Source organism: Camelus dromedarius, chromosome 7 (genome assembly GCF_036321535.1).
Source record: "Camelus dromedarius isolate mCamDro1 chromosome 7, mCamDro1.pat, whole genome shotgun sequence".
In the NCBI taxonomy this organism is placed as follows: domain Eukaryota; kingdom Metazoa; phylum Chordata; class Mammalia; order Artiodactyla; family Camelidae; genus Camelus; species Camelus dromedarius.
Genome location: NC_087442.1, coordinates 83,575,652 through 83,596,298, shown reverse-complemented (window position 1 = coordinate 83,596,298; position 20,647 = coordinate 83,575,652). Strand labels below are relative to the sequence as shown.

Below are 20,647 nucleotides of genomic sequence, written 5' to 3'. Positions count from 1 at the left end.
GCTCAGCCTGCTGCTGGCCCTGAAGGCCGGACGGTCCAGGCTGGCCGCATGCTGGGATAACTGATCCAGCAGCTTCGACCCTTGTCTCCCAGGGGCTGTGGGGGCCAGTGACAGGTGGGTCCACTGCCGGACTTCCTGAGGGCTCTCCCTCTGCCTTACGGCCTGGGTCATCCCCAGATATGTGAGGTTGCAGACCTTGATGCCACCAGTCTTCTCCTTGGGGATGGGGAACAGAGACCCCTTTTCTCCTCTCTGCACTTAATTCTGCCCCATGGGGTGGTGACACCCCCCTGTGCCTCAGTCAACCGTCTGGGCTATAGCCCTCAGGCCATTTGGAGTTTGGACAGAGATTCTTGGTGAAAACGGACAGTGGCTGAACAGGAAGACGTCCAGTGCTTCGCCGGTGACACGATTTGGGTGGAATCGGCCTGTGGGGAGCACAGTCTTGCGGAGTGTCTGCCGTCACCCCCGGCAGGTCTTCCTCCGGAGGAAGCAGAGCAGAGCCCTGCTCTGGGGTGTGTGAGCCTGGTGACCACAGTTAACCTCTTTGTCTATTTTCTGTTTGTAGAAAGTCCATGAGATGCTGAAGAAGGGGTGGGATGCTGAAGGCTCTCCCTTCCGAGGCCAGCGATTCGACCCGGCCATGTTCAACATCTCCCCAGGGGCTGTGCAGTTTTAATGACCGAAGGAAAGGAAGCCCTCGCAGCGGGGGAGGCGGGGTCTCGGCCGTGCTGCCCCTCGGCTCCCTCCTGCCAGGGGCTCGCTGTCTGGTTCACCCTTGCCATCCTTTCTTTCAAGCGTGAACCCGGCCTCCACCCTGGCCCTGCGTCTCCAGACTGCTCCAGAGCAGGGCGAGGCTGTGCAGCCGGTGCCAGGCAGGAGTTGGAGAGCAGGGGGTGTCCCAGCAGACGCAGCCCCGGCCCCTGCGGGCGCCCCCGCGCCACGCTCCGCTTGCTGCTGTTTGTGCTCTCTGCTTGCTGTTCCCGCGCTCGGGGCCGGGTGTGGGCGCCGCGCGGCTGTCCCAGTGCGGGCGGGTGTGCGGACTGCGGGCCGTGCTCCCGGCCAGTTTGGGGGAAGCCTCAGCCTGGCCCTTCTGTTGGGTGCACTCACGTGTAGCCTTGTCCGTGTGCTTGTACATGTCCACTGCCTGCCTCGGCCTCGTCGGGGAGCCACAGAAACAGGGGTCCTGGTCGCCGGTTCTGGATGTTGGAAGAAAGTCTCCGGTGGCCTCAGGCGCAGACAGATCCGCCTGTCCCCTGGCTGGTCTGCTCTGCCCCAACCTGACTAGCACTTTCATCACAGGGATCCGGTTCTTGTGAAAATGAGCCAGGCCAGGCACCCTCAGCAGAGCATGGTGTGTCGGCTGTGCACTGCAGCCCCTGGTCCCTGCTTGACCGAGGCCAGACTGTGCTGCATGGAGCTCACAGCTCTGCTCCCACTGCTCTCCCAGGACCATGGGGCTGCCCTTTTGGACGGTCACCTTGCAGGTCTCTGTGCCCTGGAACCTGCCCTCGTGAGCTCTACCTGCTGGGCTAGGGGAGGAGGCGCCCTGTCTGCGGGGCAGTCCTTCTGGAGACTTCCACCTTCAACTGCGTAGGTGGGAGCCGGCTTATGCAGGCTGGAGGAGCAGGTTTCTGGCTCAGCCCTATGGACGTGTGCCTGGGCCCCTGGGAAGCATTTGCTTGCTCTGATGGCATCATGGGAGGTGTGGACACTAGGTGGCTGGTGGGGGTGCCACCGAGGGGGCGCAGAGCCCTAATGTTTGCAGTCGTCAGTCAGGCTGGTCATGGAGCTGCTGACCCTCTTCAGGGTCCTGTCCCACATAATGAAAAGTCTCACGGGCACGCGTCTGTGTGAGAACCATTCTCCGCACGTCTCCGTCTCCCCCCCCCCCCCCGCCACCCCTGCAGGGGTCTGCTGCCGTGACGAGGGCAGGTATGGTGCCTGCACCTCAGCTGTTTGGGGGACTTTGGGAACCATGGACTCTGTGGTCAGTTGACTTCCTTTTGCCTGATTTTATTTTCAGTGTTGCGTTTCTCCCCACCCCACCTGCCGTGACAGCAGCCCAGCGGCTCGCTGGCGTCGGGGCGGGGGCGCTGGCCATCCTGTGGGCGTCCCCTGCCCCTCGCTGCCGGCCTGGGCCCTGCGCCCTGCGCACTCTGCCTGTTTTCTCTCTTCAGACACGACAGCAGCAGATTGGCCACTGAACTCCATCCGCTGAGGTCCAAGGAAAGCGGGGTGCCCGTCTGTGAAATCGCCCTGTCTCCGGTGTTGGTTTGCAATAAATCTGTATTTAAGCACTTCTGGGTCTGTGCGATATTTCCCGTCTAGACAGTTCTGTGTGTGGTCATTACCCGAATTCTAGCCGTCAGGCCCCCGGCCCATGTGCACAGCAAACGCTGTAACGGTGAATCCCTGAGCGTCGCCCAGAGGTGTTTCTCCTCCAGCCTGCGTACTGGTGAGGCTTCACACAGCTTTCAGAAATCAAATAAGCTTCTGGTCAGGAAAGAAAGTTGTGCTGTAGAGCTTACATCCGCTTCCAGGCCGGATTCAGAAGGCTTCGTCCAGAGGGTCCTCGCTGCCCCATTTACCTGCACTGGCCCCAGAACGTGGGGCTCACGAGTCTGCCTGCGCCTCCTCCAGGCGCAGCAGGTGGCTGACGCGTCCCCTTCCTCGTCTACAGCCACCCCACCCCCTCCCCATTCCAGGGGCCATGCTCAGTGGGCATGACCTGGTGGGTGTTTCTTGAATGAATGAAGAATGTGCTGGAGGGTGGAATTACCAAGCAAACTCCCAGGGCAGAAGTCACCTGCCAGGAGGGAGAGGCACCAGCTTTCAGCAGTCTGCCTCCGAAGCGTGCAGAAGGCAGGACGGTCAGGAGTGTTCTGTGTGCAAGTCTGTCTAGGAGGTGGCAGCTGCTTTCCAAAGACCTGCCCACCTAGAACACAGCCCGGGGAACAGACCTGGACCCACCTCCAGTCTGCTCCCCAGGCACCAGCTGGCAGCAGGCTCAGCCCGGGGTGGGCTACTTGCTTCCCTGAATAGAGAGTGGCATTGTGAGCAGAGGGCAGGCGCCCGAGCACAGCTCCTGCCCCAGGCAATGGCACACACGTGGGACCAGCCCCCCAGGTCTGGGAGTCAGATTGGCTACTGGCCCCCTTGGACTTGGTTACTTCAGGTCCGTGCCGCTACTTCAGGGGTGAGGAAAAATTGTTATTCTGTCATTTCAGACTCAGCTCACCCCTCAGCCGGTCCACACAAGCATAGTTTTATCTGTTTTACTGTCTTATTCCCTTGGTTTTATTCTGTACAACTGAAGGTTGGGTGCACTGGGCTGCCTTCAGAGGGATGAAGGACTGTTGGGTGCTGGATGGGGCCTTAGGGCTGCGCTCCCCTCGCAGCCCAGAGCCCTGAGCTGGATGCCGCCCGCCTGCTCTCCTAGCCCTGCCCTGCAGGATTTGGTGTCTGCTGCTGCTTGCGTGGGGAGGATGGGGCTGGGGGCACACACTCCAGCCCACCCTGGGAGGGTCCAACTACCCCGTGACTTTCTGGTGCTGAGGGGGATCAGTATGGTGGAACAGAGTCTTGCCAGCCATGCACAGAGAGCCAGTGGGCCTGACTCGACCATGCTCCTGCAGAGTGCGCCCGAGACTGTTCCCTGGGGACGGTTAGGAGGCCCTTGCAGGAGAGATGCCTGGACCCAAGAATGAGCAGGGTTTCTCCAGGAAACTTGGGCCAGGCCTTCCACCACCGCTGTCCTGGTAACTCCTGGGAGGGATCCTAGACTTTTGGCCGGCGTTTGATGGGGCATTAGGAACGTTTGGATCCAAGCCCCCGTTGTACCACGGCCACAGAGGAAGTGTCACCCCAAAACGCGAGCTGGCCCACTCCTGCTCCCAGTCTCGGCAAGACCCCCCATCTCTGCTGTCCACATGTCATCTCAGCATAGGCCTGGCCTGGCAGATGCTCTGCAGGTGGATGATGGGAGGAGGGAGGGAGGTCCCCCCTAGCACCATTGGCCTACAAAACCCTAACAGCCCAGACATTAAAAGAGGAGGACCCTGAGGGGCGACTAACTCTGGACAGGGCCACCAGAGGTCACAGTGGGGTGATGGCATGGTGGGGGGTTGTGTGAGGCCCTCTTACAGGGGTGGGACGATTGCTCCTTGAGGGGCACAGTCATTGGAAAGCTGCCAGGTTATAACCTTGCCGGGCCTGGGATCAGGACCATCATGTGACCTGGCAGTGTCCCCTGGTGGGTCTGGACTTGGGAAGACCCTGAGCTGCAGCTTAGGAAGTCAGCAGCCCCCAAAGATAGTGTGCCTGGTCCACAGCACACCCCACAGGTTTGGGGTTAACAGACTGGGGAGGGGCTGCAGAATTAGGGGGCCCAGTGGGTGCAGAGGGGCGCAGGGGTAGGGGACCACAGGCCAAAGCGCAAGATGCTGGCAGTCAGCTGCAAAAGGAAGTGGGGGCAGGGGTGGGAAGAAAGGAGAGAGAACGTCTGTATTCTTGGACAGCCTGTTCTGTGTCTGGGAGGAAAAGGAGCGTTAACACAGGCCACCCGGAGTCTCCAGCGTGCAGGGTTTGTGCTGACTTCCACGGTGGTGCCAGCGCACGCACTGGTGGTTCTCAGCAGCATTGACACCCAGGAGAACCTACCCAGGATGTAACCTACGGGGCCAGAAACTCCGGTGGGAATCCTAATGCTCCCCAAAGTCTGAGAAGCACTGGTCTGAACGGTGCCATGAGGTAGGTTCCCCCCCCACCCCCTGGGGGAGCACTCTGGAGCCAACCATTTGGCTAGCAGTGGATTTGGGGCCCAAGTGACATGTTGGTCCCCACGTGCAGGGAGGGGCCTGGGCAGAGAGGGAAGATGCTTTTTTGTGTTCCAAATCCCTCTCACCTCATTTAAATAGACTCAGGGTCCAAAAGGGGAGTAAGGATGGAAAAAAGGAGAGGACGCCACCTGGCAGTGTCTCTAGACCACTCCTGCCAAGAGATTAGACACAGGGTTCCTTGGGGACATTCTGGGGAGGGTGGAAGGGCTGCCCCCACCACAGGAACCGTGATTCCACTGGCCTCATTCCACCCGCTGTGAAGCCTCCCCTGGGGCACCAGCTTCCAGCATCCGAGGGATGCCTGCCCAGTCCGGGACCACCCTGAGGGCCAGGCGCACCCCTGCTCTGTCTCTGGGTGTGTTGGGTTGGTTAAGGGGAGGCAGGCAGTGTGTCTGGAACATTGCAGTCTGTTGGACTGGACAGCATCGGCATCCTGGGTACCCCCTCAGTCTGGCTCAGCATCTCCCAATGCCAGTCACAAGACAGCGCACCCTCTGTTTATGACTGACATAAGCGACGTGGTCTCTGGAATCCCAAAACACCTGGGTTAGTGACACAGATAAAGCACAAAGATCTGGACTCAGCAGGCCAAATGGAGCCCACCAGCCCTGGCCTCCTAGATCCAGGCCTCCTGCCCACTCTGGACCCTACAGGTCTCCCCCCGCCCAGCCTTACCGTGCAGCCTTCAGAGACCCTGACAGATGTCACCACCCTACCCTCCTTCAGGGACCCCCCCCCCCCACTCCTGGGAAGATAGTCTCTGGCCAGGCCCCCCCGCTCCCCTCCCAGCTCTGATCCGTTTTTCTCCCCATCCCTCTCCGCTCTGCTCCCATCCCTCTCCCTGCTTCCTCCATCCCACTCCCCCACCTCGCCTCTGCTTTTCTCTCCCTCCTCTTCCCTCTGCTCCTCCCCCTCCTGCTTTCATCTCCCCTCTGTTCCATCCTCTTCCTCCCTGCTCCATTCTCCTCCCCACTTCCTCAGGCCTTCCTTCCTTCCCGCCACAACCTCAAGGCCAAAAGGTGACCTGGTGACCAGGGCAGTCAGGAGGCCCACACCCTTGAACATATGCATTGTGGTAAAATAACGCATAGCACAAAATTTACCATCTTAACCATTTTTAAGTGTACAGTTCTGTGGCATTAAGCGCCTTTGTATTGGGGTGCAATCACCACCACCATCTCTCTCTAGAACGTCTTTGTCGTCCCAAAGTGAAACTCCATACCTGTTAATATATTTTCAAATTTAGCACTGGTATTGGAAATGAGACTTCACAGAGAAGTCTCAGGTTCTGGGCTCTCCTAAAAACTTGGGAGCCCAGGTACGTGGGATCTGGGCAGCTGTGGCTGTAGCTGGTGGGCAGAGTCAGCTACCGCAGTCCCCACCACTCCACATAGCCCACCACGGGCTCCCCCTGCACCAGGCATTGGAAGGCGGTGGGGGAAGAAGAGTTCGTATCAGAGTGTTGCAGTGGTAGACTCAACTGGCCATTGCTACCTGTTGAAGATGGACAGGATGTGAGCCAAGGAATGCAGCTGTCCTTTACAAGCTGGGAAAGGAGAGGAAAAGAATTCTCCCCAAGAGCCTCAAAAAGAACACAGCCCTGCCAACACTGATTTCAGCCCCACAAGACCCATGTGGGGCTTCTGACCCCCAGGACTCTGAAAAAGTAACTGATTTTTTAAGTCACTAAATTTGTGGTAATTTGTTACACTAGCCATAGGAAATTAATACAGGCACTATCAATATTTTGTAATTTAACCAGTCTAATAGGTGTGTGCTGGTATCTCATTGTGACTTAATTTGCACTTTTTTCCTATGGCTAACTGTGCTAAACATCTTTTCATGTGCCTTTTGCCATCCATATATCTTTGGTGACATGTTTGTCAAGTCTTTTGCTCATTTTCGAATTGGATTGATTGTTTTAGTGTTAAGTTTTACATTTTTAAAATATATTCTAGGTAAAAGTCCTCTGTTGGATATGTGATTTGCATATATTATCTCCCAGTCTGTAATTAATCTTTTTATCCATTTAACATAGTCCTTCTCAGAGCAAAAGTTTTTAATGTCACTGGGGTCCAATTTATTAAGCTTTTCCTTTGTGAATCCTGCTTTCAGTATCAAGTCTGTAAGATCTTAACGTAGTCTTAGATCTCAAAGATTTTCTCCTATTTTTCCCTAGAAGTTTGGTAGTTTATGTTTTACATTGAAGTCCATGATCCGTTTTGAGTTAATTTTTGTATAGGGTGTGAGGTTGGGGTTCCGTTTTTTCCCCAAAGTGGCTCCAGCACCATTTATTGAAAGGACTATCTTTCCGCCATTGAATTGCTTTTGCTCCTCCATCAAAAATTAATTGGACGTATTCATGTGGATCTGTTCTGGGTTCTCAATTCTATTCCATTTACTTGTGTGTGTCTGCCCCTTCATCAGTACCACACTGTCTTGATTACTGTAGTTGTATGATCAGCCTTCTTTTTCATAATTGTTTTGGTCATTCTAGAATCTTCCCATTTTCGTATAAATTTTAGAATAAGCCTGTCTAGACTGCCAAAAAAAAAAAAAAAAAAAACCTCACTGAGATTTTGGTAAGAATTGCACTAAACCTATAAATCAATGTAGGAAGAATTGACATAGTAAATCTGTAATCATGTAAATATGTGATAGTAAATGTGTCGATTCTCCCAATCAATAAATGTAACATGTCTCTCCAAGGACTTAGATCCTTGGTCTCTTTCATCAGCATTTTGTAATTTTGTTCATATAGATTCTGCACATGTTTTGTTAGATTTATACCTAAATATTTTGTGTTCTTTGGGTCAATTGATCAAATGGCATTGCATCTTTTATTTTTGTTTCCTCTTGCTATTGTCAGTATATAAAAATGAAATTGACTTTTTATGATTCATATCCTGTGACCTCACTCAACTCAATTATCGGTGATAGGAGTTTTTTGGTAGATTTGTTGGGATTTTATGTTTTATGTAATCAGTCATGTCATCTGTAAATAGAGACAGTTTTATTTCTTTTTTTCCAATCTGGATGACTTTTATTTATTTTAATTTCCTTATTCCAGTGGCTAGAACACCCAGTACTATGCTGAACAGGAGTGGTGAGAGCAGACTTCCTTAACTTGTTCCAGGACTTAGAGGGAAAATGCCTAGTTTTTCACCATGAAGTGTGATGCTTGCTTTAGATTTTTGAAAGATGCTCTTTATGAGGTTGAGGAAATTCATCTCTATTCTTAGTGTGCTGAGAGTTTTCTCATGAATGGGTTTTGAATTTTGTCAAGTTTTTTTCTCAATAAATTTATATAATAGAATTTTTCCTCTTTAGCCTATGGATATGGTGTGTTACAATGATTGATTTTCAAATATTGAACTAGCCTTGCATACCTGGAATAAATCATGTTTGATCTACACACTGTTGGATCAATTTGCTAATATTTTATTGAGGATTTTTCTTGGTGGCAAAGTTCATGAGAAATTTGTCTGTGGGGTATGTGTGTGTGTGTGTGTCTGTGTGTGTGTGTGTGTGTGTGTGCGTGCGTGTGCACACACTGTTCTGGTTTGGTATTAGGGTAATCCTGGTCTTGCAAAAGTAGTTGAGAAGTATTATTTCCTCTCATATTTTATGGAAGAGATTGATTAAAACTCGTGCCAAGTCTTAAAGCATCTGGGCCTGGATGTTTCTTTTTCGGGAAATTTGAAATTACAACTCAATTTCTTTAATGGTTATGGGACTATTCAGGTTATCTGTTTCATCTTGCCTGAGTTTTAGTAGTTTGTAATTTTTGAAAAATTGGCCCGGTTCTTCTAAGTTGTCAAATTTATGAGTATTAAAGTGTTCATAGCATCCTCTCATTATCCTTTAAATGGTATATAGGATCTGTTATGATATCTCCTGTTTTATTCCTGATATTAGTGACTTGTGTCTTCTCTCTTTTTGATCTTTGTCAATCTTGGTAGAGGTTTATTAATTTTACTAATTTTTTTTGAAGAGTCGGCTTTTTATTTCATTTATTTTCTCTATAGTTTTTATAGTTTTCTAAAATTTTATTGATTTCTGCTTCTTATCCTTTTGTCTTTTATTCCTTTTCCTTCGGGTTTATGTTTCTCTTCTTTTTACCAGTTTCTTGAGGTAGGAACTTAAGTAATTAATTTCAATCTTTCCTCTTTCCTAATGAATGCATAATGCTATAAATTTCCCAGTCAGCACAGCTTTAGCTGCATCCAACAACTTTTGATTTTTTTCCATTCAGTTCTATATGTCTTAATTTTGGGGGGACTTCCTCTTGCAGATATTTTGTTAAATTTACAAGCTAGTGTTTGGAGATTTTTCTGTTGTCTTTTTCTTACTGATTTCCATTTAAATTCCATTATTGTCAGAGAGCATATTCTCTGTGTGATTTCAATTCCTTTATATTTGTTAAAGTTTGTTTTATGACCCAGGATATGGTTTATCTTGATGAGTGTCAGCGGGCACATGAAAAGAATGTGTATTCTGCAGTTGTCAGGTGGAGAAAGTGTTCTATAAATATTAATTCAATCCTGTTTGTTGATGTTTTTCATTTATGTCCTTGTCTATTCTTGGTTTAGTAGTTTTATCAGTTGCACAGAGCCCCCAACTTTAATTGTGGATTTGTCTGTTTCTCCTTTCAGCTCTACCAGTTTTGCTTCATGCATTATGAAGCTCTGTTGTTTGATACGTACACATTTAGGATTGCTATATCTATTTGGTAGATCTTTTATCATTAGGTAAAGTCCATCTCTGTCCATAGTAATTTTCTTTGCTCTGATATCTACTTTATCTCAACTTCATATAGCCATTCCTGCTATGTATAAATAATAAAAAATGATAAAAAGTATATGTTTTGATTGATGTTTATATATCTTTTCTAATCCATTTATTTTCATTCTATTTTGAACTGAGTTCCTTGTAGAAAGTATATAGTTGGATCATGTTTTTTATTCATTTTATCAATCTCTGTCTTTTAAGTGGTGTATTTAGGCCATATACATTTATTTTTATTTATTTTAATTAATTAATTAATTAATTAATTAATTATTGAAGTACAGTCAATAACAATGTGTCAGTTTCTGGTGTACAGTACAATGTCCCAGTCATGCATATACATACATATATTCATTTTCACATTTTTTTCATTAAAGAATATTACAAGATACTGAACACAGTCCCTGTGCTATACAGAAGAAACTTTTAAAAATCTATTTTTATAAATAGTGGCTAACATGGTAAATCTAAAACTCCCAAATTTATCCCTTCCCACCCCCTTTCCCCGGTAACCATAAGATTGTTTACTATGCTTGCGAATCAGTTTCTGTTTTGTAGGTGAGTTCATAGTGTCCTTTTTTCCCTTTTTTTTTACATTCCACATATGAGTGATATCATATAGTATATTACTTTCTCTTTTTGTAGGCCATGTACATTTGAAGTAATTATTGATACATTAGGCTTTGTTTTCTATTTTAATATTTGTTTTCTATCTTTTCCCTTTGTTTCTCATTCCTGTGTTTCCTTTTCCTTTCCTTTCTTTAGATTTCTTGAACCATGTTTGTTTACAATTCCATTGTGACTTGTTTGTAACATTTTTTAGTACATTGTCTTGTATAGTTTTTTCAGTGGTTGCACTAGGTACTTCCATATACACATATAACTGGTCACCGTGTTGGTGTTGACAGTTAATCTTTTTGAAAGAGTATAGACATCTTACTTTTGTTAATGTCCCTTTATCCTCCCAAATTTTAAAATACTGTTGTCTTCCGTATTTCCGCTACATTGAGGAACCACATTAGGATGTTTGCTTTAGCCATAAAATGTGATTAAAGAAATTCATGAAGACAGTTCATGAAGTTGTCTATTGTATGTACCTTTATGTTTATTCTTTCCATTGTTCTTTCCTTGATGAAATTTCCAGCCTTCTTCTGTTACTATTTTCTGTTTGGAGACTTTCTTTTAGCAAATCTTTAAAGGTAGATCTGACAGCAACAAATTCATTTAGTTTTTCTTCATCTGAGAATATCTTTATTTTCCCTGCATTCCTGAAGAATAATTTCACAGGATATGGATTTTGCAGTTGACTATTCTTCTCTTTCAGCACTTGAAAAATATTGTGCTGCTCACTTCTGACCACCATGGTTTCAGGTGAGACTTATCCAATCAAAAGGAATAGGATAAAAAAAAAGAGAGAGAGAGGGGCCCATCTATAGGCTGCCTGCAAGAGACTCACTTTGTTTTTTATTTATTTATTTTTATTGATGTATAGTCAGTTTACAATGTGTCGATTTCTGGTGTACAGTATTATGTTTCAGTTATACATACACACATATATGTTTTCATATTCTTTTTCATTATAGATTACTACAAGATATTGAATATTGTTCTTTCCTGTGCTATACAGAAGAAATTTGTTTTTTATCCATTTTATGTATAGTAGTTAGTATTTGCAGATCTTGAACTCCCAATTTATCCCTTCCCACCCCCTTTACCCGGTAACCATAAGTTTGTTTACTATGCCTGAGAGACTCAGTTTAAATTTAAGGACACACAGACTGAAAGTGAAGGGATGTAAAAAGATATTCCATGCAAACAGAAACCAAAAGAAATCTGGAGTATTTATAGCAGACAAAACAGACATTAAAACAAAGACTGTAATGAGAGACAAAGAAGGGTGTCACACAATGGCAAAGGGTCCAGTCCAACAAGAGGATATAACATTTGTATATGCACTGAACATGGGAGGACCTAAATATGTAAAGTAAATGTTAACAGACCTAGAGGGAGAATTAGACAGCAATACGATGATAGTAGGGGACTTTAATATCCCACTTACACCAATGGATAGATCATCCAGACAGAAAATTGATAAGGAGACATTGGCCTTAAGTAACATGTTAGAGCAGATGGACTTAGATATTTACAGAACAATCCATCCAAAAGCAACAGAATACACATTCTTAAGTGGACATTAAACATTTTCCAAGATAGCTTGTATGTTGGGCTACAAAACAAGATTTGATAATTGTAAGAGGATTAAGATAATATCAAGCATTTTTTCTGACCACAATAGTATGAACCTAGAAACTAACTACACTGAGAAAACTTGAAAATTCATAAAATTCATAAATTCATAAATATGTGGAGATTAAGTAAGCAACTGAATAACCAATGAGTTAAAGAAGAAATCAAAAGAGAAATCAAAAATACCTTGAGACAAATTAAAATGAAAATGTAACATGCCAAAATTTATGGGATGCAGCAAAGGCAATTCTAAGAGGGAAGTTTATAGCAATAAATTTCTATCTCAAGGAAAAAGAAAAATCTCAAACAACCTAACTTTACACCTCAAGGAACAGAAAAAGAACAAACAAAACCAAAGTTAGTAGAAGGAAGGAAATAACAAAGATTAAAGTAGAAATAAATGAAATAGAAACTAAAAAGACAATAGAAAAAAATCAATGAAACTTAAGACTTGGTCTTTGAAAAGACAAACAAAATTGACAATCCTTTAGCTCAACTTACCAAAAATACCTAGAGAGAATAAGTAAAATAAATAAATAAAATCAGGAATGAAAGAAGAGATATTACAACTGATACCACAGGAATACAAAGGATAAGAATCTGCTACGAACAATTATATGCCAACAAATAGGACAACCTAGAAGAAATGGACAAATTCCTAGCAACATACAACCTAACAAGACTTAATCATGATGAAATGTAAAATCTGAACAGACGTATTACTAGTAAGGGTATTGAACCCATAATCAAAAACCTCACAACAAACATAAGTCCAGAACTAGACAGCTTCACTGGTGAATTCTAACAAACATTCAAGAAAGAATTAATACCAATCCTCCTCAAAATCTTCCAAAAAATAGAAGAGGAGAGAACTCTCTCAAACTTATTTTATGAGGCCAGCAATATCCTGATACCAAAACCAGATAGGGATGCCACAAGAAAAGAAAATTATAGACCAATATCCTTAATGAACATAGATGTAAAAATTCTCAACAAAATATTAACAAACTGAATTCAGTAATCCATTGAAAGGATCATGCACCACAATCAAATGGGATTTATTCCAGGAATGCAAGGATGGTTCAACATCTGCAAATCAGTCAATACAATACATCACAAAATGAAGGATAAAAACCATATGATCATCTCAAAAGACTCAGAAAAAGCATTTGACAAAATACAACATCAATTTATGATAAAAGCAACAATTGTGAGTATAATTTTTACTTTGTAGAGAATATTTTATAGAAAAAAATTTTATACAAAAACTTATAAAACTTCTTTGCTGAGATTTTCAATTTCTTCATTTGTTTCAAGAAAATCTGTAATTGTTTCTTGAAGCATGACTGCCCCAATTCCTTGTCACATAATTGCAACTGCTGTTTTATCTTGGTGTTGGCATCAATTGATTGTCTTTTCTCATTCAAATTGTGGTTTTCCTGGTTCCTGCTCTGACAAAGGATTTTTAATTATATCCTGGATATTTGGGTTATTATGTTGTAAGTGTCTTAATCTTATTTAATGCCTCTATTTTAGCAGGGAATCACCCTTTTCAGGTTTCATACATAGGTTAGGGCCTACCTTTATGGGCTGTGGTTCCAAAGTTTAGTTTTCAGCTTTCTTGCATGGTGGTGTAGCCTGGAAGAGAGGGCATGCTTCCATTGGGCTTGGGTCTCTGCATGGCACTGGGTGGAGGTGGGGAGACAGAGGGTGCCATCATGCTGCCTCCCTGGTGGAGAAGCACGGAGCACCAGATCTGTTGGGCCTCCCCTCTCCAATCTTTTGGCCCGAGAGCAGCTTTTCCTGTTGTTTTCAGTCCATGCCTGGTGGCAATCCAGATTGCAGGCCTCTGTCCCAGCCCTGGGTATGCGGAGATAAGAAACCCAGGGACAACACAGCATGCTGTTCTCAAGTCTCATGGCCCCAGCCTATCTGCCTTCTCCTTTCTAGCTTTCAGGATCCTTTTATGGTGTCTGCTGGATTATGTCCAGGGAGGAGGAACTGGAAAAGAGAGTCTATGCCATGCTGTTCTGGAACTGGAAGTCCAGTTCCAGGAGATTTTACCATCACAATATTTTCTGTCTAAAACGAGGAGCCATGATGACTCCTAGATGACAGCTTGGCAGATGGCAGCCCACACAAACGGCACTGGGGCTTGAGGCTGCCGGGAGGTTCTGGTCATTGTGAAGGGTGGAGAGAAGGCAGACAGGGAGGAGCTGGGAGAAGGAAGCGAGGACATGGTCCAGAGCATCCTGCAGCTGCCCAGCCCGCTGCGACCCAGCCCCACAGATCCCCCGTCTGTTGGGTGACAAAGTGCAGCGCAGCGTGGATGAGGAAAAGGGAAAGAGAGGCAGTGAGTGGCCACCTTGGGCCTCTGAGCATCCATCCAGCGCTTCTTCATGGGTCTGGGGGCTAAGATTCTTCTCTGGAGGCTCTCACAACCCCTCTCCCCACCCCCAGGGCTCAGAGACCCCCCCTGCAAGGGAGAAGGGAAGGCAGAGCCGGGCATGGGGCCAGGAGGAGTGTCTGGGGAGGTGGGGTCCCCAGGTGGCACAGGAGGAGGCCACTTTTCTCAGCCGTTCCAGTCCCAGGGATAAAAATACCAGTTTGCAAAATCAGCTGCTAATCTTGTTGCTAGGTAGAGATCAACCTCAGAATTGCCATTTTGTGCTAAGTTTGGCTGAACGGCTCTTCCCGGGAATTAGACTCTCAGGCTCAGACTCAGGTCTTGGAGGAGGCACAGGGCGACAGGTGCTTTGCTCATAGCCTTAGGAGGGGACAGCCTGGTTGTTATCCCCCTGCCAGCCAGCCAGACAGGGTGTGTGTCACACCCCAACTCTGGAGGGGTGGTGGCCCCGTGGAGGAGGTCCCTGTTCCACCGGGAGTCTGTGTGAAGGCAGCATGCGGGAGGGGTCAGGTACTAGCTGGGTGGGCTGGGAGCTGGGGGAGACCACAGTGAGCCCCCTTGGGGGCCACATGTCCTGCACAGAGGTCCCAAGGCCTGAGGGACAAGGCAGACAGGTGGCCTGGGCACCCTTTAGGGAACCTTCCATGGGAAAGTGCTCCCGCCCCTACCCAGTCACCAAGGCCGCTGCTGTCCCCTCCCACCATGCCCACGGTGGAGGTGGGTAGGGAGAGAGTAGGAGTTGCTGCCTGGAACCCAGCCCGTCCAGCTGGGGAGGTGGGACCAGGGGGGAGCCCAAAGCCCGGGACTGTGAGCCCTGAAGGGACAGGGGAGGGTTAGGACTAGGCAGAGGGGATGAGGCTGAGGTGCTCTGCACAGAAAGACCTAGAACTGCTGGCATGGCCACAGCCAAAGGAGGCATCTTAATGACTGTAATTAAAATGCCAAGGCAGGTCTGTAGGGCCAGGTGGTTGCTGAATCCTGGCGAAGAGCGCCAAGTGCCTGAGACAAGGGGACCAGGGCCAGCCAGGCCCCTTGGGGACGGGGACTAGGAGAGGGAAGGGCCGCACCCTCCCCGGAGCTCACCCTCAGGTCCTTCCCCTTCCTGGGCTCGCAGACCTCACAGGGACAGTTATAGGACCTCCTTCCCGAGCTTGCTTTTGCACCAAGTCCTGCACTCCACTTCCTCTGGACCCCTGTCCTGCTGGAAAGCAGGAAGTCAGAGGGCCCAGGGCCCCGGGGCCTGCTTGGGGGAGCCCGAGCCTCCCAGGCAGAGGCCTACTGGGGTCCGCATGACACTGGCACCAATTAGGCTGGCCCCAGCCCTCTGCTCTCAACCTAGAGTCTCGGTCATACTGAGGGGGCCAGGGGTGTCCCCAGGGACCTGTACAAGGTCTGTCAGCCACAGTCCTCACCCAGAGCCTGCCGCCTTCTCCTTTCTGGCCCCTGTTGTCGACAGCCTCTGCCCAGGAAGGCTGCCAAGGCAGCCTCTCCAGGGCCACTGCTAACAGTGCCATGGGAGGATGCTGACACCCCTGCCCCAAGCCCCTGCCCTTCCAAATGCAGGAAGGCAGTGGGTTTCCTGCGGCCCTCCATGGCCAGGAGCCACGAGAGACCTTCCCATCCCCCCACCCCCAAAAGCACCCACAAAGAGGCCTCATGCATCTGGTCAGTGCAAATCTCCTGAGAAGCTGTCCACAATGGCCCAAATCCAAATGCTCAAATCCCAGTTGGAACCCAAGTTGGGCTGGTCAGCAAATGCTCCCACCCTCAGCCCCAGGCCGGCCTGGCAACAGGAAGACGCCCAGACACCGTGCCAGCACCATTCATGCCAGAGGACAGTCCGAGTCCCAGCCCCTCCTTCCACAGTGGGGACTTGGGGCAGAGCTGGGCCTTGGCCTCACCAGGGATCCACTGGGACCATTCGAGTCCCTGCCTTTCCTTCTGTGCTTCATCCACCCCCAGGGAGAGGGATGGGCATGGGAGCTGCCATCTGTGACCTGTTTCCATCTTTTGATTGATTTGCCAGGATTAGAAGCCCACAGCAGCAGCATTTGGGCTTGAGGCCAAAGGGGAGAAAAGTTGATGAAAGAAGAAGACCCTTTATTACCTAAAATGTGACAGTGCAGAGGAGAAGGAATCCTGGGCCTGGGCTATGTGTTGGATTTAGAACACAGCCCTGGCAGGGCAGGAGTCTGGCCGGCGGCCACCGGAGGCCACAGGAGGGCAGCATGTTTGCTATCCCAGAAGCAAGGAGGCGGGGCTGCCAGGCCTGTCCCCCCTCCTACGGGCCACCAGCTGTTCTTTTTGTTTGTTGGTTTTAATAACAGCTTTATCGAGGTATAATTCACATAGCATAAAATTCACCCTTTTAAAGTGTGCAATTCAGTGGTTGGTAATGTGTTCACAGTTATGCAACCATCACCACCATCTAAATTTAGAATATTTTCATCACTCCAGAAGGAAACCTCGTACCCAATCCCACCCCCGTGCCCAGGCCTAATGAGCCACTAATCTGTCTCTGTGAATTTGCCTGTTTTGTTAGAATGAAGTTGGGCCCTTACCTCACACCATACACAAAAAATTAACTCAAAATGGATCAACAACCTAAATATAAGAGCTAAAAGCGTAATACCCTTAGAAGAAAACATATATCTTCATAATTTTCAATTTTATATTGGCTTCTTAAATATTACATCAGAAGCACCAGAAAGAAAAGAAAAAGAAGGCAGGAGTGGGAGGAGGGTGCAGCTCAGTGGTAGAGTGCCTGCTTAGCATGCACGAGGTCCTGGGTTCAAACCCCATTACCTCCATTAAAACAAACCAACCAACCTAACTACCTCCCCTCCGAAAAAGAAGAAGAAAAAGAAAGTGGAATTTACTGAATTTAAAGATTTTTGTACATCAAAAGACATTATCAAGAAAGTAAAAACACAATATACAGAGTGGAAGAAAATACGGGTTTAATATCCAGAATGTAGAAAGAACCCCTACAACTCAACAGCAAAAAGACAAACCAACTAAAATATGGGCAAAGGACTTCAACAGACATTTCTTCAAAGGACAAATAACCAATAAGCAGATAAGGAGACCCTCCCATTAGTCACTAGGGAAATGCAAAAAGCACAATGAGATACACTTCACACATGCTAGGATGGTTATAATCTTTTTTTTTAAGGCAAATAAGGTGAGGATGTGGAGAAACTGGAACTCTTGCATATTGCTGGTGGGAATGCAAAATGGTGCAGCTGCTGTAGAAAACAGTTGGTGGTTCCTCAAATAGTTAAACACAGAATTACCATATGACCCAACAGTTCCACTCCTAGATATATACCCCAAACTGGAAACAGGGACTCAAACAGATACTTGTGCACCATTGTTCCCAGAAGCACGATTCACAAGAGCCGAAAGGTGGAATCAACGCAAATGCTCATCAACTGATGAGTGGGTAAGTGAAGTGTAGTATACCCCATACAATGAAATAGCATTCAGCCACAAAAAGGAACGTGTCTCTGATGCAGTAGTCCCTCGTTAGCCACTGTTTCACTTTCCAAGGTTTCAGTTACTCATGGGCAACTGTAGTCCCAAAATATTAAATGGGAAATTTCAGAAATAGACAATTCAAAAGACAATTCTGCCTTTCTGAGTAGTGTGATGAAATCTCTCGTCATTCTGCCCAAGATGCCTGACAGTCAGGGCATCATCTGCTCCGGACATTCAACCACTGACATCATCATGGCTCGATGATCCAGGATCACCCTAAGCAGATGACCCTCCTTCTGACATGTCATCAGAGGGTCAGTAGGAGCCTGACGCTGCATCACAGTGCCTACTGCATTCGCCTCACTTCATCTTGTCAGGTAGGCACTTCACCATCTCACATCATCACAAGACGAAGAGTGAGTACAATAAGATAGTTTGAGAGAGAGAGATCACAACCACAAAACTTTCACTATAGTATATTGTTATAATTATTTTATTTTATTATTGTTGTTCTTAATCTCTTACTGTGCCTAGCTTATAAATTAAACTTTATGATAGGTATGTGCGTATAGGAAAAAACATTATATATAACATATATATATTTTATATATATTATATATATATATATATATATATATACATACACACACACACATATATATAGTGTACAGTACAATCTGCAATTTCAGGCATCCACTGAGGGGCTCAGAATGCTTCCCCTGTGGATAAGGAGGGACTATTTTATATGCTACAATATGAGTGAACCTTGCAAATGTTACGCTAAAGGAGATAAGCCAGATGCAAAAAATGACAAATAGTATATGATTCCATTCATCTGAAATGTATAGAATAGGCAAATTCATAGAGACAGAAAGTAGATTAGAGAGGCTAAGACACTAATGGGAAATTAGTGAAAGGCTGATTATTGGAGTTTTCAACAATCTCATGTTTATGAAGAGACAAAAATCGGAATCTAGGATCTGAGTTGGGGCCTGTGGAGGGCTACACCCCAGGAAAGGGCATGAACCACAGGTAGGAGACGTAAGGACTGCAATCCTGCCTCACGTTACTTTGGGTTAAGGTGGTCTGCCCACAATCTAGCTGCCTCCAGAGGACAAGAGAAAAGCAAAAGAATCCACAGCCTCAATAAATTGTCATGGACTGTGTCCAACATTTGATTATAAATAACTAAACACACCAAGAAATCCTCAGATGACACAGATTTTGGAATTACCAGACAGGCTTTAAAAAAAACTGTTATTAATATTTTAAAGAAAATTGATGATAAGATGAAGAATTTCACTAGAGAAAATACGCATATATACAGAAATTCTAGAACTGAAAATACAGTAATTGATTTTAGAGTGCAATCAATGGGCTTATGATGGGATGCAAGAGAAGAGAAAATGAATGGAAGTTGATTGATAGGATTAGTAGGGATCTGTCTGTAGAAAAATCTCAAGGATGATGCACAAAGATAGAAAAAAGAAGGAAAATACAGAAAGGGGTATAAAAGATATATGGAACATGTTGAAAAGCTCTAAAATATATACAACTGGAGTCTCAGAAAGAGAAAAGAGAGATATTGGAGCAGAAGAAATATTAAAGAACATAATGGTTGGTAATTAAAAAAAAAAAAAATGAATGCCATCAGTCCACAGATTCAAAATACTCAGTGAAACCCCAAGCAGGAGAAATACAAAGATAATCTTAAAAGGAACCAAAGTGAAAAGAACTAACTACAAAGTAACTTCAAAGGAGTAACAGTCAGACATAGCAGAGTTTTCAACACAAATAAATAATCAGAAGGAAATAAATTTATAACATATTTTAAGTGCTGGAAAAAAATAACTACTAATCTAGAATACTATAGTGTTTGGCAGCAAAAATATCCTTCACAAATGTGAACGTGAAAGAAATACATTTTTGGAAAAATTAAAAACTTAAAAATGAGAGAATTCATTGGCAGAATACTGGCACTTAAAAAAAAAAAAAAAAAAGCACAGGGAATTATTTTGTGCAAAAAAAAAAAAAAAAAATCCCAGGTAGACAGATGGAAATTCAGGAAGCAATAAAGTGCAATGGATGGAAAGGGTGAATATAAATGAACATTGACACTGTAACAAAAATAATGCCGTCTGAGATTCAAAATGTACATAAACCTGTGGGAGTGCAAATTAACTTTTCTGATACTGCTATACATGTATACTGGGATTGAGAAAAGAAGCAAATAGATGATGGATAGTGGTTAAAAAATAATTTAAAAATAGAAATAAGTATACCTTGAGCCCTTCCTTTGTGCTGTGCCAAAGACAAAAAGGAAACGTGGTCCAGCTCTTTCCATATGGTCACAGTCTGCTATACTTTTTTGCTTTTGTACTTGATCTTCCCTCTATGCATGTAGTATTCCATACTTAATCTGAACTAATTAGTACTAAGAAAGAAAGAAAGAAAGAAAGAAAGAAAGAAAGAAAGAAAGAAAGAAAGAAAGAAAGAAAGAAAGAAAGAAAGAAAGAAAAAGAAAGAAAGAAAAAGAAAGGGAGAAAGAAAGAGAGAAAGAGAGAAAGAAAGAGAGAAAGAAAGAGAGAAAGAAAGAGAAAAGAAAAAGAAAGAAAAGAAAATGAAGAAGAAACCTACTCTCTCCCCCAAAGCTTGGTTCTTGCAGTGAAAATCCAGGCTTTCAATAATATTGCTTCAGATGAAAGTTTATAGCTTAGTTCAGATAATAATAATAATAATAATGTATTTCTTGGTTCTTAGCTATAATTGCCTTCCCCATGAAGCAATGAATATCACTGAATAAATGAATGAAGGGCCCAGGCAATACAATTTTTAGGGAAAGAAAAAAATTTATATATGTAAAAATAAAATGCATGGTAACAAC

General features: G+C 45.5%; 2 protein-coding genes across 2 annotated transcripts in view; one reads left to right on the top strand and one right to left on the bottom strand.

Annotated features, from left to right (window-relative positions):
* NUDCD3 (NudC domain containing 3) overlaps positions 1 to 2,300 on the top strand; it is an 87,285-nt gene extending 84,985 nt beyond the window's left edge. Inside the window, exon 6 of the mRNA XM_031454593.2 lies at positions 569 to 2,300. Within this exon, the coding sequence (XP_031310453.2) occupies positions 569 to 679 (111 nt within the window). The 3' untranslated portion in view covers positions 680 to 2,300. The remainder of the gene's footprint in view (positions 1 to 568) is intronic.
* The window catches only part of OGDH (oxoglutarate dehydrogenase), a 349,301-nt gene that overhangs the window by 232,948 nt on the left and 95,706 nt on the right, over positions 1 to 20,647 (bottom strand). The window lies entirely within an intron of this gene.